The following is a 24,550-nucleotide window of genomic DNA, read 5'->3' as shown; positions in this document are numbered from 1 at the left end:
TCTCAGAGTCACCACTTCCTCTGCTGTAGAAAAACTATGTGATGAAAGTTTGAAAAAGATATTTATGATGTAAGCATTTCAGATTAAGCCTCATACATTTAAAATAAAACTCTCAGTTGTTTATTATCCTGGTCAAGCATGGAACAAAACATGTTTCAGGATCGGATCAATACAATCTTGAAGTCAAAAGGCAAATCATTTGGACAATCTGCAAAGTGGAGATAATGCAATAACTACTGCATTAAAGTCTGTTTCTGCAGAAACAGATAGATATAATTATAATATATATATATAATTACACATAGATATAATTATGTTATTTAGTCATTATGAGGGGCACATTCTTATCTCCAAAACTAGCATTCTTAAACTGAGAATTATAGATGGGGTTCGAGAATCCCTAAGTCCCCTGAAATTATAGAAGGCATTCTGTATATATGCAAATGTGCATTTTTCTGACGAGTGTCCATAGATTTAATCTCAGAAAGATGTACATGTAAAGCCATTTGGTCTTAATTCTGACCAATAAAAAAACAAGTCAGGAGGATGCAATTGTTGAAAGCTTTGAAATAAAAAATGTCTTCTTGAAATTTGTGATGGCCAAGAAAGAAAATGATGATGATATTAGGCTTCTAAAGGACATACATTTAATATTTCTGTGGAAATAATGAGGAAAATCCCTGGTTATCTGAGATAGGAGATACAAACTTTGTAATTCTAATAATGCACTCAGTTTACTCTCTCCCTCTACTAATTTCCTGCTGAAAATAACACAACAAAAATGTAACGGGAAATTTTATACCATGACTGAAAACTAGAGTCCCACTTGCATAGTTGAAATATCAAGGAGGTCAGAAGAAAATTGGATGGTGAAAACAGAAAAAATACTCTGGTCTGCCATATCACCACACAATAGGATCCCCCATCTTGCCCTCCACCCCCACAAGATTGTGAAGGGTTTACTGCTCCTTCCATCTGCCTGACCCCTTCACTATGACTACACAGAATCTCCTGATAGTAAAGGGGGCTGGAGGCAAGGATAAGTTATAGAGCAGTTGGAGGAAGCATCCAAAGATTGCAATCCAGGGCAATTTGAAAACAGGAGATCCTCATATGAAAGAAAAATGGATCCCAATCTGAGAAAAGGCAAAAGAATGGCTACTTTTTTCTATGCTGGAGTATTTTCTAATAATCCTGCTTGACCCTTATCTGACCTCTTTGGAAACTATAACAGCTGTCACAGTATAGTCACAATCCACAACTGATGAAGGTGCAAATGGTTTATAGCCCTGTGAAGTTCTTAAAGTTTAGAGGCTAACTTACAGAAATGAATAAGTTGTTTTGTTTTATAGCCTGGTAGAGGAGTTAACCCCAAAGGTGATATGGTTTTATTTCCTGTTACGTTTAACTCGATAATCTTGTTCTGGCGTTCTTTTCCCGTTGACTGTATACATCTCTATTTCTCAAATGTTCACGGAACTAGCTCTTTTACTTTCCTGCTGGTGTCTTCAGTAATGAGTTAAATAAAACATTGACACATACAAACAAATGCCGTTGAGAATTGTGTTTTTACACTGGAAATAAAAATGTGAACACTGATTTTTAAAACAAATAGGGGCACTGAATAGCAAGACGGACACTCTAGAAAACCAAATTAGTGAGTTAGAAAACCAGATTAAATTGAACTCAGAGTAAAAATGATATAATTCATGAGAGTCTGAATAAAATAAATCAGAAATGGAGCCTCAATCCAGGAGAACAGCTTATATGGAGAGAGAGACTGAGAGAGAAATGGGAGTTTCTGTTCAATGGGCATAAAGTTTCAGTTATGCTGCTGGGCATGGTGGCTCATGCCTGTAATCCCAGCACTTTGGGAGGCCAAGGCGGGCAGATCACCTGAGGTCAGGAGTTCAAGACCAGCCTAGCCAACATGACGAAATCCCGTCTCTAATAAAAATATAAAAATTAGTTGGGCATGGTGGCACATGCCTGTAGTCCCAGCTACTTGGGAGGTTGAGGCATAAGAATCACCTGAACCCGGGAGGCGGGTGGAGGTTGCAGTGAGCCGAGATCATGCCATCGCATTCCATCAGCCTGGGCAACAGAGTGAGACTCCATCTCAAAAAAAAAAAAAAAGTTTCAGTTATGCAAGATGAATTAAGTTCTGCAGATCTAATGTACAACATTGTGCATATAGCTAACGATACCATACTGGGCACTTAAAAATTTGTTAAGAGAGCAGATACCATGTTGTGTTCTTACTACAGTTTTACAACAATGCAAAAATGCATTGTAAACACTATGTGCAAATAGAATAGCAAAGAATATATACAATGCCCATGAGCATAACATTCTAGTGGACCCACAATGCATCAGAGTTCAGTGAGACTCAAAGGGAGAAGAATGTTGACAAAGTCAGTGGGGAGGAGAAAACGAGTGTGATGAAATAGGCGGTCTCATTAAACTTCCCTTACAAAACACAAGATCAAAGATAAAATTATTAAGAATTTCAAGACAGTGACATCAGAGCAAAAAAAACATAGGGCCCCTCAGGGTGTGGGGCCCTGTGGACCTTCATAGATCAAACTCCCATGAAGCCAATCCTGAGTCCCAGGCAAGCTGGGACTTTTGGTCATCCTAGCAATAGTCATGTGAATGCACCATCTTGGAAGTAGATCCTCCAGTACAGTCAAGCTTTCAGATGACTGCAGTCCCAGCAGATAAGTGACTCCAATCTCATCAGAGACCCAAGCCACAACCACTCAGCTAAGCCACTCCAAAACTCCTAACCTACAGAAACTATAAGGTAATAAATGTTTTCTTCGCAGTTGCTAAGTTGGAGGTAGTTTTTCATTCAGCTAAAGTTAACTTATATGACAGCCATATTCTTTTTACAATGGAAAAGTCAGACAGGCACACAATGCTCATTTTCAGCTTATTCACATTGTCACTATTTTGTGGGGTTACCTGGTGGGCACAGGACAGTGACCAAGTTTGCAGGTCCTCCAGCTCCTGCTGGCTCTTTTAGCTTCTCCAAATCCTAGAAAAGTTGTGTGTTTAGCTCTTTCAGGAAACACAGGACCTTCTCATGCACGTTACTCCACCATCGAAGTTAGAAGCTTGGAGATAATATGAGACTGATGCAGGTTTTAGTCCATTTCATGGGCTCTTCTCCTTTCAGGCTTCCAGTGTACACTTGCTTTCTCCACTTCACCTCACCTTTCCTTCCACAGAAAGGTCAGGGTATGGAACTCATATGAGGGTTTAGAGGAATTTGGCTCAAGGGCCAGGGCCAGTTTCTTTCAGTGTTTTGGGTCACAACCTAGATACCTTTATCAGCGCCTGGGAATGTTCAAGGTCCCAATTGGCATTCAGGCCTGCTGGATGGGTCACAGAATGATCAAGCCACTCCATGATTTTCTAGCATGACACAGCAAGAAACTGGGGGAGACTGGAGGACTCAACAAAAACTTTCATTTTATGTATTTCCTGGTAGCTCTGTTTTCTGATAGAACCCTAACTGAGATACCATTTTTGTCAGTTCTTCTATGGATAAATATTATTTTTTTAATTTTTTAAATATTTTATTTTTTGTAGAGACAGTATCCTGCTATGTTGCCTAGACTTGATTTGCATTTTTTTTAAAGTTCTAGGATACATGTGTAGAACATGCAGGTTTGTTACACAGGTATACATGTGCCATGGTGATTGGGTGCACCCATCAACCCATCATCTAGGTTTTAAGCCCTGCATGTCACCCCGGCTGGAGTGCAGTGGCATGATCACAGCTCACTGCAGCCTCAATCTCCCAGGCTCAAGCCAGGCTACTGCCTCAGCCTCCCGAGTAGCTGGGACTACAAGCATGCACCACCACACCCAGCTAATTTTTAAATTTTTTGTAGAGACAGGATCTCGCTATGTTGCTCAGGCTGGTCTCGAACTCCTGGGCTCAAGCTATCCTCCTGCCTCAGCCTCCCGAAGTGCTGGGATGACAGGCGTCAGCCACAGTGCCCAGCCAGAACTATTTCTTTTTAATTAGTTTGTAAGAGTTCTTTGTACATTAACAATCTTAATTGAATGTCGTATATGCTGTGAAATTACTTAATTTGTCATTAATCTTTTATCTTTTTTAAACAATGTTTTGCTATATGAAAGCTTTACATTTTTATGTTATAAATTTATCAGCATTTTCATTTATGGCTTTGGGTTTTATGACATGCTTAGAGTAGCTTTTTCTGCACCAAGATTATAAAAATATCCACACATAGAATTTTCTATCATAAAAGTATGACAGAAAATGTCATATTTTGTATATGATTTTATTTTTTGTTTAGTCCTGGATCCATCTAGAATTTCTATTTTGCATAGCATGGCAAAGGGCTCACACCCAACATCATATTAAATAATGTCTTTTTCCCTGACATGAAATGCCACATATATATGTTATTATAAGGCATAGTTAGATACCATGTGGTGAACAAAATATCTTAGAATTATTCAAGCCTAAGAGGATAGAACTACTGTAAGGATGGGTCTTGGTATCAACACAGATGTTTATACATAGACAGAAAATGATGTCTGTGTGCTTAGCTGTCAAATAAAGAGACTGGGGGAGGGTTAAATGTAATCGATGATATCATAAGGAGTGGTGGAATTCTATTTGGAACTTCAGAGACCTAAGGAGAAGACTGACCAGCTTCTTCTGAAGACTTCTGAGCTTTAAAGACTAAGGCCTAATTCCACTGGTTTCTTTGAATTCCGTGGTGCTAAGTCTGTTTTCAGGTAAGTGGTTTCCCACTGGATGTGGGTCTCTTTAAGCCCTATCAAACAGTAGGTGAGTATATCAGTTATAAATGTCTTAAGCAATAGGAGGCCCAAATTACAATGGCTCAAATAAGAGTATATTTTTCTCATACCATGCAGTCCAGAAGTAAGCAGATACAGGTGTTAGTTTAGCGGCTTGAAATTATCAGAGCAACTTCAGGCAACATTTCTTAAACAATATTCAAGGCAGCATAAAGGGAAAATGGTAGCACCATCTCTCTTATCAAGGCAGCAAAAGGCCTTCCCAAAAGCTATCCATCAGATTTCCCTTATGTTTCATTATCCCGAGCTATGTCACGTAGCCATGCCAAACTTCAAGGATGGCTGAGAAAGGGAGGATTCAGCTTTTTCAGCTTATCTAGTTGGATGTAGTAAATGAAAAATGAGTGGGAACAATATCTGCCAAAAGTCGCCATTCATTCAAAAAATATTTATTGAGCACCTGGATACCCTATGTGCTAGGTACTGTTTAGCAGTGAACAAAACAGAGAAAAATCCCTGCACTCATAGAGCTTACATTATATTCAGGAGATACATAGAATAAAGTAAGTAAAATATATTCTACTAGGTTCTGATGAGGTTCTGGAGAAAAATCAAGCAGGTAAGACAATTAGGAAGTTTGTAGGAGGGTGGTACAATTTTAACGATGGGATCTAAGGAAAATCCTCATTGAGAAGGTGATATTTGAGTACCTGACGGAGGTGAGGAAATAAATTCTGAGAATACCTGGGGGAAAAGCATTCCCTGGAAAGGGAAAAGCAAGTGAAAAAGCCCCAAGGTAGGAACACGCCTAGCTTGTTCAAAATGAAATGAGGCTAAGTTGGAGTGATGATCAAGAGGAGACTCGTAGGATATGTGGTCAGCAGTAACTAGGACATGATCTGACCTACAACTTACCAAGATCTCTTTGGCCACTCACTGGAGAAGAGGCTTAAGGGAGGCAAGGATGGAAGCAGAAAGACAGAGATGATGGTGGGTAGCAGTGGAGGTGGTGTGAAGTGGCAGGATTCTGGATACATTTTGTAAGTAAAGGTGACTAGACTTTTCTGATGGATAAAATGTATGAGAGAAAAAAGAGTCATTACTATATATGTAAATCTAAACAAACATTTACTTTGTAAAGCAATATAAAAGTTTGTTACTTGAATATATAAAATATATTATGGAGTTAAAAATATATAGATATATAGAAATTTATTATATTTGGTATCTAAACTGGTCAAATTCATAGAAACAAAAAGTAGAATGGTGGTTACCAGGGCCTGGAGGGGAGGGGGAAATGAGGAGCTGTTTAGAGTTTCAATTTTCCAAGTTGAAAAAGTTCTAGAGATCTGTTACACAACAATGTGAATATACGTTTTTTGGCCTGAACAGGTGAAAGAGTTTCTACTAATTGAGTTGGGGAAGACTGAAAAGGTATCAGGTGTAGGAGGGAATGTCAGGTATCTGACCTGATAGAGCACAGTCAGGTTTTGTTTTGTTTTCTTGGAGGGGATACATTTTGCTTTGGAAACTGACCATTTTCAGGAGTCACCTGTGTAAGTCAGTCAATTATCCTTATGTTCGTGATGGTGAGAAGATTTTTGGAATATGAACTAAACCATCATTGTCTAACTTTTCAGACAAAGTTTCTGTGGAAAGACCTACGGACAAAGACATCTCTCCTTGGCAGAGTGAGCTAGGATTACCAGCTCTTCAGCCGCAGCTGAAAGCGGGAGTCCATGGAACCCCAGAAGCTGCTGATAATTGGATTTCTGCTATGCTCTCTAACTTGCCTCTTGTTGGAGACAGTAGCTTCCTCTCCTTCGCCTTTGTCTGCCTTGGGAATACAAGAAAAAACAGGATCGAAACCACACTCAGGGGGTGTGTTTGCTGTTAGGATGAATGTTCCTTTCTTCATAGGACCTAAGATTCATGTTTCAGGTTAGGTAAAATGAATTTCATGTTTAAAAAGAATGTTCATAGGAAAGCAAACTATTCTGGTTTGTTTCAGTTTAGTTCAACAAGCATTAACCTACCTACTACGTACCAAGCCCTTTTCTGAACTACATGGATTAGGAGTTGAACAGCCTCTGCTGTGAAGGAGCTCACAGATAGGCAGACAAAGCCATAGATGCCAACCTTCCATGGAGTATGATCAATGCTCCCAGGGGACAAGGGGATAATTTAAATTGTTTTGGGGGAGGGGTCAGGAAAGACTTGACAAAGGAGGTGAAATTGAAAATAAACCCGATGGTCCACTGATCCACAATCTAGGTTCCAGCATGCACACACATGCTATTCAAGTGTCTTGCTGGTTAGTGGCGAATCCTCTCAACTCCATGCTGCAGACATTTTCATTTCCCCCTACTTCTTTCTTTAGGGTCAAAGCACTGTACCTTCCTCCCCCAGTTGCTAATGAAAAGACCCAACATCCCCAGCCTTACATTGATCAGCAAACTCCCCCTAGAGGTCCTTCTTCCAGTTGCCCCCGCCCCTTTCTCCTCTGCTCTTAAGGCTGGTGGCCTTCTCCTTTCTCTTCCTGGGATACTCCCGCTCCTCAGCCTCCTGTAGGACTCCCAGATATACTCTAGGCAACAACACTTTAGTAAAGACTTTCTTGTTATCAATTCATGCTTCTCTTTCAAAAAGTACCCAATATACTCAAAACAACCCTTAAGACACCTGAAACAACAATTATTGCTCCTATTTGACTTACAAGGAGGCAAAAATTATATCCATCTCAGGATACTTTAAAAACAAAATGTTTGCCCTTTGAACATCTTACAGCCAACACAGCAAAGTAGTTTAGAATATGGGCTCTGGACAACTATAAGAACATGATATCTGGAACAACTATTTGAACTCGAATTTGGATTCAAACGCCAGCCCTATCGTTTACTTGACCTCTCCTCAATGAAAGTCTATGCTCTTTCTGCAGGTAATCACAGGTCCTGGCTGAACAACTTCAGGGATTACTTACGGCAACTTATCAAGAGTGCCTTATCTCCAGCAGCCATTGTTGCTTTTCTTCTCACCTCAGCACTGATGGGGATCCTCTGCTGCTTCACGTAAGCTTCTGTGGGAAGAAGAGACAGGGAGGAGAGAGGGAACGTGAAGGGGGTGGGAACAGAAACAGGTTGCTCACCAGCCTGCATATCTGTAATTAAGGGAAAGTTTTAAGAAATTCAATTCTGGGAGGAAAACTGTGAAAGGTCATGCAACCCCCTTTTAAAATGTCTACTTTCTCTTTTACTTCCTCCAACTTGCTCCATTTGTTACCAATGACTGACAGGTCACATTTAATGACCAGTGTTTACAACTGGTCATTTCTTTTATCAACTTTATTAACTCCTAATTTTTCTTCCCTGTGGCTCAAGAACTATACATAGAAAATATATAATTAGCTGTGCTCTCAATTTCCTGAAAATTTACCATAATATTTATCTACATAAATCATATAAAGCCAAAAGAATCCTGAGGAAAACAAAATATTTGAGCTAAATTTTAATTCAGTCAGTATTTACCAACAAATGACTACTTGCTTGTCTCTGTGCTTGTTGCTAGAAAGACAGAGAAAGAAGACAATTAAAAATTGCAAATTGGTAGGTCATTGCTATTGTGGGAGACAGAGTCCAAGTGAGGAGACCTATGAAAGTGATCAACAAAGGTATTAAAGAGATGAGGTCAGGAAATAGTTGGCCAGTTTGCAAGAGGAACTAAAAGGGAATAGAGAATAGAAATGGGGGGGTCCTGCAGAGCTCAAAAATCTAATAAAAGTGGCTGAGGATAAAGATCAGATTAAGGGTGTGGCATCACCTATGGCTCCTGTAACCTCAAAATGATCACAGGATCAAGAACTGTGTCTAGGAAGCAACCTTGGATGTGGTTACTGGCACATGGAACTGATTGGAGGCAAATAGATTAGAAGTCAGCTAAGCTTTTGAGAGAAGCTTATTGCCAGAGAAACCATAAGCCGGAACTAAATGAGCCATCAGTTGTAAACAATAGTTAGGCCTCCAACCTTCCATGAAAAAGAAGGACACCAGCTTTGAAGGTCCCAACATTTGCTTCGGATGCAGCCATAGGGAATAATAGATCAGTAGAGCCTCTCACAGAGTGACCCTTTGAAAGCAGGATTTGGACCTAATTCATGCCTACCTACCGGGACTCCAGGATTGCCACAGAGCAGTGACTGCTGTGTGTCTCTCATTCTTCCTATTTCCAAATGGGAATGTTTATGGTGCTTATCCTCTTCCTGTTCCATCATTATTCTGGGGTGTGGCGATCAGGAGCAGATAACTGGTTTTAGTTCATAGGTCACTTAACCAAGCAGAGCCACCCCCACACTTGAGAGAACTAAGCATCACCCAGATACTCTGGACTTTGAGCTGGACACAGTGATGAGTGTGATTTAGTACTGAGGAAAGTGTTAGGTCAGGTATTCTGAAACTAGACAGGGAGACCGGAATTTGGCACTCAGAGTATTATTAATGATCAACGCCTGTGGAAGATAGGGGGTGGAAGGGAGAAATCAAACTGTCCTGCAAGCCCAACAAAGACTCAGTCAGCCCCATCAGGGTTGTCCCACATGGCTGAAATGGCTGGACCTCTCTAACCCCACCTCAGTCATTCACTGGATGTGGGCTGCCCCCAGAAAGTACATGGAAGCTCTCTGCAGCTGAGGCAGACTCTGAATGAGCTAACAGGTAGAGGCTTTCTACTGACAACACTCTCAGCAGCTAGGGAAATAAAGCCTTTTTCAAGCAGAAATATGGGTGGAATATTTCCATATGCATGACAGGGTGGCTGTGTTCCACGTATGAAAGGAAAAGTGAAACAGATACTGAGTGATCAGAAAGACAGACTGCAACAGAGACTGGCTATATGTTCAGCAATCCTGTTCCTTCTTCCCCAAGCACAGAGTAACATTATTTGTCAACTTTCCTTCCAATTAGGCTGGGACCACAGTACTGAGATTTGGCCAGTAAAATACGAGCAGAAGGAATGTATGACCTGCCTCTCTCTTTCACATACGCATGGCTTCAACTGAAGGACTCTAAGATGGTGAAGCCACATGATTGAAGGAGCTGGGATCCCTGCATCACCTTGTGGAGGAGAACTTAACTTACATCAGAATGAGGCATGAGTGAAGGATCAATTTTATTGTGTTAAGCTACTAAGATCTCGATTGTTTGTTATAGCAGCTGAATATCCCTTACTAGTATACCTAGCAACCAACCAAGGAAGCTGGAACTCAAATCAAGATATGTCTGGTTCGACATCTTTGAAGTCATTGTTACTCAAACTGTGGTCGGCAGGTCAGCTGCATCAAAAGCATCTGAAGTATTGGTTAACCATGCATATTCAGAGGGACTTCTGTGAAGATAAAGCAGGCAATATGCCAAGAAAAAGAATTCCTTCTTTGAAGTAGATGGCTTAACCTGAAGAGAAAAGCCAATAAGCCCTTGCTGGGAACAAGCAAGCTAACTAGTGAAAGAAACATTTCTGGACCCAATTGGGCACCAAGTAGAAGCCTAACAGATAAATTTGAATGAATAAGCATATAGGCAAGCTGTATTTTTAAGAAGCAGTCTGTTGAGGCAAGAAGGTAAAGTCTGAAACTTCTTTATGCTCAGACCTACATCTGCTGCTCTCACTTGGCTGGAAAGAAGTAAAGGCTACAAGAGCTCACACATACCTCAGCATCATGAAGAGAATTACTAAAGTATAGCACTGGACTTGTGCACATCTCTTGTAAATAACTGGTCCAGCAAGAGTTTACCTCATTCAACAGGGAACAGCACCAGATCTATACAGAGTTACTGTATGGAAAACACAAGAAACGTATAAGCAAGAAATGGCAGATGAGGAATACTCACTAGAAAAATATCTCAGGGCAGATAAAAACCGTGTACTAACATATTGCCATAAATTCAAAACATTTGATACAAAATATAAAATAATAGCTAAGGTCGGGCATGGTGGCACATGCCTGTAATCCCAGCACTTTTAGAGGCTAAGGCAGGAGGATTGCTTAAGGCCAGGAGTTTGAGACCAGCCTGGGAATATAGCGAGACTTCATCTCAATAATAATAATAATAATAATAATAAATGCTATATGCAGAAATACAACAGGGCAGATAAGGTATACCAAAACAAAAGAAGAAGATGAAAATTAGATGGAAAATCCTAAGAAAAATGTAAAAGACAAAAAGTAAACCTATCACCAAAATGAGGAAGCATGAAGAAAAAGAGACATTGGTGCAAAATATGAAAGAAAATATGGAAAACAGGATTACATAGGCAAGCAGTATTAAGTAAACAGTTTGGTGAAAGTAAGATTAGAGAAGAAATGGTAGATGTAGGAGGCACAGAATGATTTTCTTGATGAAGAGAACCAAAATAATCCAACAGAAGAAAAAGTTATAATTTTTTCTTCTTCTTTTTTCTTTTTTTATTATTATTATACTTTAAGTTTTAGGGTACATGTGCACAGCGTGCAGGTTTGTTACATATGTATCCATGTGCCATGTTGTTTTGCTGCACCCATTAACTCATCATTTAGCATTAGGTATATCTCCTAATGCTGTCCCTCCCCCTCCCCCCACCCCACAACAGTCCCTGGAGTGTGATGTTCCCCTTCCTGTGTCCATGTGTTCTCATTGTTCAATTCCCACCTATGAGTGAGAACATGCGGTGTTTGGTTTTTTGTCCTTGCGATAGTTTACTGAGAATGATGGTTTCCAGTTTCATCCATGTCCCTAGAAAGGACATGAACTCATCATTTTTTATGGCTGCATAGTATTCCATGGTGTATATGTGCCACATTTTCTTAATCCGGTCTATCGTTGTTGGACATTTGGGTTGGTTCCAAGTCTTTGCTATTGTGAATAGTGCTGCAGTCAACATACGTGTGCATGTGTCTTTATAGCAGCATGATTTATTCCTTTGGGTATATACCCAGTAATGGGATGGCTGGGTCAAATGGTATTTCTAGTTCTAGATCCCTGAGGAATCGCCACACTGACTTCCACAGTGGTTGAACTAGTTTACAGTCCCACCAACAGTGTAAAAGTGTTCCTATTTCTCCACATCCTCTCCAGCACCTGTTGTTTCCTGACTTTTTTTTTTTTTTTTTTGAGATGAAGTCTCAGTCTGTCACCCAGGCTGGAGTGCAGTGGCACCATCTCAGCTCACTGCAACCTCTGCCTCCCAGGTTGAATTGATTCTCCTGCCTCAGCCTCCTGAGTAGCTGGGATTACAGGCACGCGTCACCACACCTGGCTAATTTTTGTATTTTTTGTAGAGACGGGGTTTCACCATGTTGGTCAGGCTGGTCTCGAACTCCTGATCTCGTGATCCACCCACCTCGGCCTCCCAAAGTGCTGGGATTACAGTGTGGTGAGTCACCGCACCCGGCCAAGTTAATAATTTTTTAAGTGTTGCAGAAATTAAAGAAGACTGGAGTCTGTGGTCATAAAGGACACGTCAAGTCCCAGGAAAAATTGGGACTTGGTACTGGGCACATGGTAGACTCTCAGTAATACTTGTTGATTTTTAATTAAGACATTTCACAGTGAGGATTGCACACAGTGAGGATTGCAAACAGCCCCTCTGTGCCTCATTCTTCCTCCTCTATACTCACCTGTATATACCATTAGCTGCAGCTGTAATGAAGGCTTAAGCTAGCTGCTTATTACCTGAGGCACATGGAAGCTTGGCTAATCTCCCAGCATTCCAGAAGCAGAGGTGGCAATCAGGAGGACTGACAGGCTCTAACAAGTCCACAAAGATATGTGTACAAGGAATTTTTAGTATGGTTTACAATAGTGAAGAAAACTTAAATGTCCATCAGTCTGGGGCTAGCTAAAGAAAGCATTGCACATCCATACAATGAGTACTAAGGATAATTACACGGAAACATATTCATGAAATATCATTGAGTGGAAAAAGCAGATTATAACAGAAAATATATAGTTTAGTCTAATTTCTTATTAAAAACTAATTGTGTAGGGGGGAAGCCTCTAAGAACCTAACCAAAGTATTAGACATTGGTTATCTCCTTGTAGTAGTGAATAGGTTGTTTTATTATTATTGGTGGTGGTGTTAACTATTTTTTCCTGTCTAATTGCACTTTCTGATCTTTCGCTTTTTTTCTTTTCTTTTTTTTTTTTTTTTTTGAGATGGAGTCTCGCTCTGTCACCCAGGCTGGAGTGCAGTGGTGCGATCTCGGCTCACTGCAAGCTCTGCCTCCTGGGTTCACGCCATTCTGCTGCCTCAGCCTCCCGAGTAGCTGGGACTACAGGCGCCCACCACCACGCCTGGCTAATTTTTTATATTTTTAGTAGAGACAGGTTTTCACCGTGTTAGCCAGGATGGTCTTGATCTCCTGACCCCGTGATCCACCTGCCTCGGCCTCCCAAAGTGCTGGGATTGCAGGCGTGAGCCACCGTGCCCGGCCCACTTTCTGATCTTTCTACAATGAGCTGTATTGTTTGATCAGTTCATTTTAAAAAAGATACTTTAAAAACGAAAGAAGAAAAACTGCCTAACCATACTTATACCACTACCTCCAAGCTCCACTGTACTGGAAACACATTCTTACTCTGCTTTTTCATCAAAGTATTTTGTTTGTATGGAATTATTTGGTTCATATTAAGAGAAAAAGTGCTGTAAAATCCAATCTTTGAAAAGGTGATATAATTACATAGTAACTCTGTGTAGAGCATTCACCATTTTATCTTCCTTTCCCAGCATTCTTGTAGTTGATCCAGTCCAGTGAAGAACTAGAAGATTCAATAGGGCAAGTGTGGTCTCTCCGGTTGGACTCCAAAAGAGTGGGGCATTTGCTATCTGCTTAAAATGAGGAATTATCTATCAGTTAAAATTAAATTGTCTTCCAACTTGAATTATCTTTGCCTTCATTTTCTCCTTCAAAAGTTGTAATTTTAAAATGTGAATATCCTTATTACTGTTTTGGTTATAATAGTAATATTTATTGAAAAAAAATTTCAGAAATACAGAGAAAAGAATAAGTTTCCATAATTCTAGCAACCAGAAATAAACATCATTAACATCTTGATGTACCTCCCTTCAATTTTTTTCTCTATAGGTATTACAAGTTTTCCAAAGTCTGTTCTGTGAAACAATAGTTCTGTTTTAATAAAAGTCACAAAATAGTGAGGGCCCTGTGGTCAGTTATGTTTGGGAAATGCTGGATTAAACAAATTTAAACCTATTTTTCTTTGCTCCAGGACTTCTAAGAACTTTTAACAGGCTAATATTAATCTCCACAAGGGAGTATAATATATAGCATTTCCCAAACTAATTTAAGCATGAGATTTTTTTTTTAATGTAGTGGACATGACGTAAGTCATGTAACGACCTCTCCATATAATAATTATTTAAGGTGTTTCTATTTATTCAGTATTATAAATGTAATACAGGTAATATTATTAAAAATGATTGGCTGGGTGCAGTGGCTCATGCCTGTAATCCCAACACTTTGGGAGGCCAAGGCGGGTGGATCACCTGAGGTCAGGAGTTCGAGACCAGCCTGGCCAACATGGTGACACCCCATCTCTACTAAAAATGCAAAAATTAGCTGGCCATGGTGGCGCGCCCCTGTGATCCCAGCTACCCAGGAGGCTGAGGTGGGAGACTTGCTTGAATCCGGGAGGTGGAGGCTGCAGTGAGCTGAGATAGTCCCATTGCACTCCAGCCTGGGTGACAGAGCAAGACCCTGTCTCAAAAAAATATTTATTAATTTGCTTTTCCTTTTTGCTGTTCTGAGTTTGAAATCATTCATTCGACAGACACTTGTTGATCACCTACTGTGAGCCACACACTGGACAGGTAACAAACAGACGGGGTCTTGCTCTGTCACCCAGGCTGGAGTGCAATGGTGCTATCTAACCCCAGCTCTTGTGGAGCCACCATGCCAATGTGAAGATTCAGATCTTTCAAACAGCCACATGGTGCTGAGGCAAGAGCATCCCTGGTATATTTGAGTGATAGCAGAGAAACCAGATTAAGCGAGGGGCAGATAGATATTGTGAGCAATTGAAAGGATGTAGGCTCTTCCTGGGGGCCATGGGGGGGCCAACAGAAGGTTTAGATCGGAGGAGGGATGTGAAGGGAGAGCAGATGGGATTTGATTAGGATTTGGATGAGATGAGAGAGAGAGTGAGGCTTCAAGGATGCCTCTGAGGTTTTTGGCCCGAGCAAATGAAAGAATGGGGTTGTCATTTATTGAGCTAGAGAAAACTGCAGGAGGTTAGGAATTTACTACAGAGAAAATGCAAAGAGAAAGAAAAACTGAAGTGAAATTCTAATTGATGCTGAGGTGAGATCCAGTGGGCTGCCGCATGGCCTGTCATGTGGCCTGCTATGGCAAGCCAAGGTGAACTCAGAAAAGACTTGGAGTTTTGTTTAAGTCCAATATTTCCTTATTGACTATCTTTCTGGATGATGTGTCCACTGTTGAGAATGGGGTGTTGAAGTCCCCGTGTTGCTGTCAATTTCTCCCTTGTGTTCTGTAAATATTTGCTTTATATATTTAGCTGCTCCAATGTTGGGTGCATACATATATATATTTACAGTTGTTATGTCTTCTTGATGGATTGACCCCATGAGAGGAAAATAAATCGCCCCCAAATGACCAAGCCAAAGGGAAAAGTCAAGCTGGGAAGTGCATTGGGCAAACCTGCCTCCTATTCTATTCCTAAATAAGATAACTACAAAGATTTTTTTTTTAAGCTACATACCTTCCTCACAATTTGCCCATGAAGAAATTCCTTGTAAACAAAGGACAGGCAGAACTCAAAGTCATCCCTCTGCTCACATGAGACAAATGCATATCTGATTGCTTCCTTTGCCCTATTGTTTCACAAAGTCAGACTAAAGCATAAGTGACTCTTCCTGCTCTCACATGTAAATTGTGTATTCAGTGAAAGGCTAATCAGAAACTCAAAAGAATGCAACCATTTTTCTCTCATCTACCTATGACCTGGAAGCCCCCTCCCCACTTCAAGTTGTCCCACCTTTCTGGACCAAACCATTGCATGTCTTACATATATTGATTGATGTCTCATGTCTCCCTAAAATGTATAAAACCAAGCCTTGGGCACATGGCATCAGGACCTCCTAAGGCTGTGTCATGGGCATGTCCTTAACCTTGGCAAAATAAAGTTTCTAAATTCACTGAGACCTGTCTCAGATATTTGAGGTACACATTTGGTGACCACAAAGAGACTCTGAATGGAGGTGGCCCTGACCTTTGACAAATCTCCTATCAGTACTTGGTACCAACTTGAGCTATCTTTATGGCTCAAACCAATAGAACAATTTGCTGAGGCCTGGGAGCTCCCCTCCCTCCAGAGAATCCCTCATCTCCGAAAATTTGGTTGAGATCTAAAGTTTATTTTGCTGTACAACTCCTTTTCTGGAGTTTTGCTTGCTTCCAACAAGGAAGGCAAGTTTTCCTGCTTCCATGACAATGAAAGGCAGATAACTGCATTCTGGAATTTGAGCTCACTTCCAACAGGGAAGGTGAGTTTGAGTTTTTTCCTACTTCTGGGCTGGTAGAGAGCAGTCTTCAGCCTGAGACCCACTCCTAAGTAAGCAGCTGAATTGGAGTTTTGTCTTGGCTAAAGTTATGATGAACAGTCAGCTGGTCTTAATTTCTCCATTAGAGGACTCCGTAATCATATTGTTGGCGTTCTTTTGTTGTTTGTTCCAGTCTTTCTCCCATCAGATTTGGCCAATTCTACCTGACTTGGTCAAATTCGAATGAGAATTCCAAACGGTGAGTAACAAGGTATCTCTGAATTGGCTAAAATTCCCTGCAGCTGCAAAAGAGAAAAAAAATGACCAAACATGCACTTGGTTTGTGTGTTTGCTCCCTGTCTTAAAAAAATAATTGTTCTTTCATCTACTTTTCTTCCACCCTATTCCTCTTTCTCCCCTCGCCATCTTTGGTACCAAGAAGAATCTAAAGAAGGCATCTAATGACTCTAACCCTTTAAAGAACTCAGGACAAAGGCACCATTCACTCCTTTGGGGGTGTTCTGTTTTCTTTGTGGAGTTTCAAGAGTCATGGGCAGATTCTTCTTAGGTGTAAAGCTCTGCTCTCCTATATTGCATTACCTGACCTCTTTGGCTTTTGGGGGTGAAGTGGCTACATTGTCTGGGGTATACACCCTGGGGTTCGTTGTCACGCGCCAGGAAAATTTAGGACATGGACACACACAAGTTTAGGAGCAGAGGTTTAATGAGCAGAAGAGAAGAGAAAGAGAAGCAGCTTTCTCTATAGAGAAAGGGGTCTCCCAGTGGAAAGGACCAGAGGGTGGTGGATGCACCAAATTTTAGTCAGGTTTGAGGTCTGATTTACATAGGGCTCACAGATTGGTTCGATCAGGTATGACGTTTACATAGTGGGGGGGGAAAGGCTGGTGGCCCCAGCTGAATATTATTATGCAAATGGAGTTTCCAGTTGATGGGAGCCATCTTGCCTCTCTGTGTCTGCAGCTGAACTTTACAGGCTGCTCTTTGTTAGAAAATCATTTGGGGCTGCTTTTCATTAAAAAGAAAAACTTTACTGAGGATCCCCATACCCTTACTATCTGCCGAAGTGATTTCTTCTTAAGTCCTATTTCGGGGTACCAGAGATTACCTTGTCCTGTGAGAGGATTTGACCTTGGCATGTGTCATAGCAGACAAGAGCTATAGTTAAAGGTGGCCGAGGACAGTTTACAGAAAGTGGTCTTGGCTGGGCTTTTTTCCTCCTAGGAAGTTGTTTAGGATCTCAATTCTAATTCAGAGGTGCATTTTAAAGCGTCTTCTCCATTGCCTTTCCTCTCCAAATTAATCTCCACTGGCTTGTCTGCATATTTGCATGAGGAACTGCACTGTCACTTTCATAGATAAATGAGAGACTGAGTTTCCTCAACTCCAAAGAGAAAGGGATTTTGCTCCTCCCAGTCAAAAGGTGCTCCTGGGTGACTGGAGGCCAAGCGGGAGTGTCTGGGGATTGCCTCCCTGTGATGTGCAGTAGCCCTACAGGGAATTGCCAACAAAATTAGTTTTAAAAGGCTCATCCAGGGAGCACATACAGGAGCTGCTCACCCCAAGCTTTGAGCCCTCCCAGAGGTGCTAGACCTCTGGAGAGAGAAACTGAGACACAAAAGAGGACCGAAACAATTCAGTGGTGATGCATTGTGGAGTCCTGTCCACAACCAGCACACTTTGACCCACCACACTAAACCCTAGGCCACAGCTCAGTTCCTCCTTTTAAGAAAAAAAAAAAATGTGGGAAACACATCATCTAAGAATAAGGAAAGACAAGGAGAACAACCCCCCTTAGAACCCCATTTGGTTTTATGGCTCCTGTACTTGCAAGTGGCTGTGTAAACGGAAGGGCATGCCAGATTTTCTAATACTCCAGCTGGTTACGCGTTAGGTCTGTTCTTGTGCACATTTTAAACTGACAGGCAAATTACATCAAGGAAAATTCAGAGCCTGAAGGTTGATCTGCAACTATAAAGCTCCCTGTCTCTCTGCTTTCTTTTCTGCCTGCTTTAAGTCTGTTGTTACTTTTCTACTGATAAAAACCACTGTTTGTACCTAACCATTTCTTTTTGTTATTGTTTTTGCAAACCAATGAGTTGTTATTAATACCTCATGGCTAGAGTTCTGAAGTAAATGCTCTAGGATATTTATTTATATGAGTGTGTATGTGTGTGTTTATGTGTATGTAGACGTATTTTGTTGTATGTTTTCTGCCACAAGGTACCAAATTTGGCTTAAAGAGTACTCATAAATTAAATAATAAGCCCAAATGCTTTTCAAGCTCACATGACTTAAGTAGAGCTTTTAATAAGCTAGCTTTAAAATTATTGGTAGAGTAATATTACAAATATCTTCAGAAATGTCAGTATACATTTTTGTTTGCATTTATTGATCAAGAGATTTCATACTTATCCCTGCCAAATATTATAAGGTGTCCAAATTTGTCATAAAGGTTATTTTATTTTATTTATTTTATTTTATTTTATTTTATTTTTTGAGATGGAGTCTGGCTCTGTCGCCCAGGCTGGAGTGCAGTGGTGCGATCTCAGCTCACTGCAAGCTCCGCCTCCAGGGTTCACACCATTCTACTGCCTCAGCCTCCCAAAGTAGCTGGGACTACAGATGCCCAGCTAATTTTTTTGTACTTTTAGTAGAGACGGGGTTTCACCATGTTAGCCAGGATGGTCTCGATCTCCTGACCTTGTGATCCGCCCATCTCGGCCTCCCAAAGTGCTGGGATTACAGGCCTGAGCCACCGCACCCAGCTGTCATAAAGGTTATTAAACGATAAACCCAGCCCAAAACAGAATGATCTTTGCTTGTGTAATCTTTCACAAAAAAGACATTATTATTGGTTTAATGAAAACAGCTAAATCCTGAATTATTTGGTAAAATAACCATGTATTCAATCTTAAGATTCTAACTCAGATAAATGCCTGAAATTCACAAGCTATAAAATGGTTGACAGGAAAATAACTTTGGTGACTGTTGCAGTTTTCATAAATAATCTAGGTAAACTATTAAAATAAAATAATTAGGTAAATGTGATGGGATAAATACTTGTAGATAAACTTGCCATAATTTAGAATCTAAAGTTAAATAATAGGTATTTCATTAAATGGGTATTTTCTAATTAAAAAATATATATTGTAGGAAAACATTTTTTCTAAAAAATGTGTGTGTTCTTATTAAAGGGTGAATAATTTTTGTCTAATTCAAAGGTTATTTAAAGGTTATGTATAAAACAAGGTAAAAAGAACTGGGAAATAAGACATATGTAAAGAAAGGTATAGAAATAAAGAAGTATTTTTGGTAAGAAAGCTTAAAAATAATTTTATATGATAAAGAATCTTATATGGTAATTTTTTGTCCCAGAATAAAATGATTGGTTATTTAAGAAAGAGGGAAGGTCAGGACAAACCAGAAAGTCCAAGCATATCATGAATGGTCTGGCCACAGCTCAGTTCCTCCTTTTAAGAAAAAAAAAAATGTGGGATCAAATCTTACATGATCGGTGGGTCTCAGCAGCTCGGGCGGCGGGAGGAGTGGCAGCAGCCAGGCAGCCCAGTTTCATGAAGGTGCGCCGCAGCCCGCAGGCACCCAGCACACGCCCTCCCCGCCGCCAGGATGCCCAAGAGGAAGGTCAGCTCCGCGGAAGGGGCCGCCAAGGAAAAGCCCAAGAGGAGATCAGCGCGGTTGTCAGCTAAACCTCCTGCAAGAGTGGAAGCGAAGCCGAAAAAGGCAGCAGTGAAGGATAAATCTTCAGACAAAAAAGTGCAAACAAAAGGGAAAAGGGGAGCAAAGGGAAAACAGGCTGAAGTGGCTAACCAAGAAACTAAAGGAGATTTACCTGCAGAAAACGGGGAAACAAAAACTGAGGAGAGTCCAGCCTCTGATGAAGCAGGAGAGAAAGAAGCCAAGTCTGATTAATACCATATACCATGTCTTATCATGGTCCCTTCCCCTTCAGCTCCTCTTCCCCAGGCTGGAGTGCGCGATCTCCGCTCACTGCAAGCTCCGCCTCCGGTTCCGCCTTCTTGTACCAAGTCCAGGCCCACGAGCAATTTTTTTTGTATTTTTAGTTTTCATTCTGACCTGATTTTTGTACAAAATGCCAAGTTTTTTTAGTAGCTCTAGAAACATTTTTAAGAAGGAGGGAATCCCACCTCATCCCATTTTTTAAGTGTAAATGCTTTTTTTTAAGAGGTGAAATAATTTGCTGGTTGTTTATTTTTTGGTACAACCAGAAAATAGCGTGGGATATTGAATTATGGGAGGCTCTGACTGTCTCGGGTGTCAGCTTAACATTCCATAGATGGGAGGTTAGTTTTTATACCCTATAATACAAAGCATATTAAATGGCAATATGGAGTCAGTCCTGCATTTAATGTCTTGAACATTTTAAATTACTTCTATTCCCATGTTGTTTTTTAGCAGAATTGTTTTCTAAAGAAAACCACTCTTCAATCATGGCTCTCCCTGTCAGAATTGTGTGCACTCTGTAACATCTTTGGTTGTGGTAGTCCTGTTTTCCTAATAACTTTGTTACTGTGCTGTGAAAGATTACAAATTTGAATATGTAGTGTACGTGCTATTGAGTTGTGAACTGGTGGGCCGTATGTAACAGCTGACCAACATGTGTATCAAGTACCAATACTGGTACTTGATAGCCTCTTAAGGAAAATTTGCTTCCAAATTTTAAGGTGGAAAGTCACTGGAATAACTTTAAAAAAGAATTACAATATATGGCTTTTTAGAATTTCATTATGTATGTTAAGATTTGTGTACAAATTGAAATGTCTGTACTGATCCTCAACCAATAAAATCTCAATTATGAAAATAAAAAAAATCTTATATGATCAAGTTGTCTATAATTAAAGGGAAATCATTTATAAGGGTCTTTCTAGAGATTGGGTTTTGATATTTAAAGACAAAAACACTTATACACTAAAGGATTGATTAGAACAATGATATTTTCTTAAGGTATTTGCTTTACCCTTAATAAAATTATAAGACATTATGATTTTTAATGCAAAGTTCAACTTTAATTGTGTCTCGTTTTTTCAGCTTTCTCTCCCCTGTTAAAAGTCTGAAATAATAACTCTCCTTCAACTCATTTTCAGCTCCTGTACGTTTTTTTTTTTTCTCCTCCTTTGGTTTCTGTTTGTTATGATCTGATGCTAAAAATGTTTTATCTTAAAAGTCTAAAGAAAATGTTTCCTTCCAAAATAATACTCTGTGCTCTTGGCTTTAAAATGTTCTATGGATCTGAAAATTTGCATTTATGATCCAGGAAACATTCTTCCTATGTTTAACTAGTTCAAGTACCTTTTTCATTAGTTTTGACTAGAAGTTATCTAAATGGAACTCCCCATAGGGAACAGCAGTCGCACTGCAGAAGGTCTCTTTTGCCTTTGGGTAACTGGCCTAATAAACAGATTTTACGCTTTATCAAAATAATTTCTATGTCATTATTACTAAGTTTTGATTTGTTTAGGGAGAAAACTGAGATTAAAACTTTTTTTAAAATTAAGGTTATTACATCCATGTGACTTTCTATATGTGCTTTTAAAGCTCTTGTGCCAGTAAGTCACAGGGCTTTGACTACTGGATCTAAAAGGAACCCCAAGTCCTGCTAAATATTAAACACTGACGGCAGTTAAATCCTCATCTTCAGACCCCATAGAAGATGCCAATGAAAATAAACTTTGTTCATGAGACACATGGCCAGAAATTAAAACTATTTAACTCCTCAAGGCCCAGGGACTATCACGGAAGAGGCAAGCACATGAGATTGTAAGGGCTGATTTTGAGAGATAAAGTAAGTTCAGTTTCTCTATAAATTAACCATTAATGTTGAAGGCACACTGATGTAGGACTAGCATATGGGTCCCTATGTCAGATTAACAAGGTTTTCTTGAAGCGTTAAACTACTCCTTAATAAAAGATTATAAAGGTTATAAAAAGGCTATGGAAATTATATCTTATGGTCAAGATGGGTAACATTTTATAGATTGTTTATAAAATTTTGAAAAGAATTTAATTGGCCTCATGCTGTCTTTATTAGGGCCCATTGTTTGGAAAATTAAGTCTCCTCTCAAAGACTAAAGATTTTCACCTTTAAAAAAAAAACTGAGTTATCACTTTGGCTAAATGAATAACTTATTTTACAATGACCTGTGATCCTATTTTGTGATATCAAGTGTTTTAAACTTTTTATATTTGACAAACTTTCCAAAATCAAATGTTAACTTCAGTCCTCATTAATTTTTTTATATTAGTTCCCTGAAGTTCAGAAGAGACATATTCAGCTTATTTGATATAATAAAGTCATACAGGAAGTATTGTCAAATATGAAACAGTGTTTAAGCTTCTTTGGATTATGTTTATATAACTGTGTTATTAGTGTATGTTCCAGAATTGTATGAAATTCCTGTGATTCTGATAGGTCTTAGCATATGTTACCAGTAGTAATTATGGTTATTATGTAAAACCGTTGTATGCCACAGAAATAACCAAATTTTCTTGTCAATTGTGTGTTTAACTATGACTATTCTAAGACTTTTGTCATCCACAGTTGTTTTATTTTTATCCTTTTCAAAAGGTGGTTTATAATCAGCATAGGACTCTGACAGGTGCTCTTGATTGCAGGTTTCTGATAACCTTGGCGATTGTGACACTAGAATAGAGGAAAATGTTCATGAATATCAAGCAGAACACGAGTTAACTGCATGGACTAAACTAATAGAAGACTGAAATAAATCCTTTTATGACTTTTTGCTTAAAACATTGTTGATCTTTTGTTTGTTTTTCAGAGCCAAAGAAACGTTTTGAAGCTTTTGACAACTAAGTAAAATATATTCCTATAAACAAAATTTGGAGCACATTTCTCTCTACCTGATTTCTCCAAAATTTGGAAAGTAGTTGTGAGTATTCTCAACTTGTGGCAATATTGTTATTTGCCTAAGTACAATAAGAATCTGCTTTCTTTGGTAACAGGACACCATTGGAGACACTGGTTTTACCAAGGTTTTGACTGGAATAACATGCTTTGAAATACAGATTCTTTCACATAATCAAAGTTGAATTATAGAGCCAATAAAAGCCCCTTGGGAAAACATGCCTCATACCTTGTCTATGCAGTCCCTATATAGGTTCCTGACCTGTGGTAAGTAAAAAATGTCACTTTCTGACTGGCCCAGGATCCCCAAGTTTTCTTGGAACCTCGAGGTAAGGAATTCACCCAATTAACATAGGTATTTGCAGACATAGGATGGGCTTAAGACATTAAATTCAAATCTGAGATTCCTTATGGAATAAAGTTCCAGCAGATAATTATTCTTGCTGACTTTATATATATATATATAATTATTTATAGACTTTATGCAACTACTCCAGCCAAGTATAGTAAGACTAAAACTTATTTTGCAAATGAATTTGTCTTTAGTGAAAATGGAACTGGAGAGAGAAAAATTATGTTTCAAAATAAACTATGGTACACCTGTTATTAGATTCTGGTCTTGCCTAACGTTTTTCAATTTTTATGATTTTCTACAGTTTGGGCTGAATTCTAAAATTTTTTCTGGCTACAAGTCTCCAAAATAACGTTTCCAATTTTTTGTTCTTTCCTTTTATCCCATTTTTCCTGATATGAAATTTAAAAATTAAGCTGTGCTTTCTTAAAGCTCTGTAAACTAAAGCTAGACAACTTAAACTTCAGAAGAAAACAACAGCAACCAATTTACACATTACACATAAACCAATTTCATATCTGCCTACTGATGTATGGACTTCAGAGAAATATGGCCTATATTGATTTTCCAGGATTGTTCTTCAATTTTTGTTTGTTTCTTGTTGTTTTTCTCCCTTCCTACCCCTATTTTCCCTTTGTAGGACATGAGACTTCACAACCTGTTAAAAATGAGCTTTCCTAATAATGTGGGACCTATCTATCGAGGAATAAACCATCCTAGCCATGAGAGATCAGACAATGAGACCAGAGACTCATTTTCTTCTAAAAAGAAAAGGGGAGCATATGAAAGGAAAATAAATCTCCCCAAAATCACTAAGCCAAAGGGAAAAGTCAAGCAGGGAACTGCATTGGGCAAATCTCCTTCCCATTCTATTCCTAAATAAGATAGCTATAAAGATAATAAATAAATAAATAAATAAATAA

At 39.4% G+C, this 24,550-nt stretch overlaps 1 protein-coding gene and 1 pseudogene across 1 annotated transcript; both read left to right on the top strand.

Moving 5' to 3' along the window:
- The first annotated feature begins 6,545 nt into the window (after positions 1-6,545).
- SMIM9 (small integral membrane protein 9) lies at positions 6,546-13,588 on the top strand. Its single transcript, XM_030806529.1, has 3 exons — positions 6,546-6,687; positions 7,745-7,874; positions 13,561-13,588. Exons 1-3 carry the CDS (start codon positions 6,546-6,548, stop codon positions 13,586-13,588), a joined length of 300 nt encoding a protein of 99 aa, XP_030662389.1.
- Positions 13,589-20,001: 6,413 nt separating this feature from the next.
- On the top strand, positions 20,002-20,304 carry LOC100605630 (annotated as a pseudogene).
- Positions 20,305-24,550: the final 4,246 nt, after the last annotated feature.

Source organism: Nomascus leucogenys, chromosome X (genome assembly GCF_006542625.1).
Source record: "Nomascus leucogenys isolate Asia chromosome X, Asia_NLE_v1, whole genome shotgun sequence".
In the NCBI taxonomy this organism is placed as follows: Eukaryota; Metazoa; Chordata; class Mammalia; order Primates; family Hylobatidae; genus Nomascus; species Nomascus leucogenys.
This window is presented reverse-complemented; position numbering and strand designations above follow the sequence as displayed.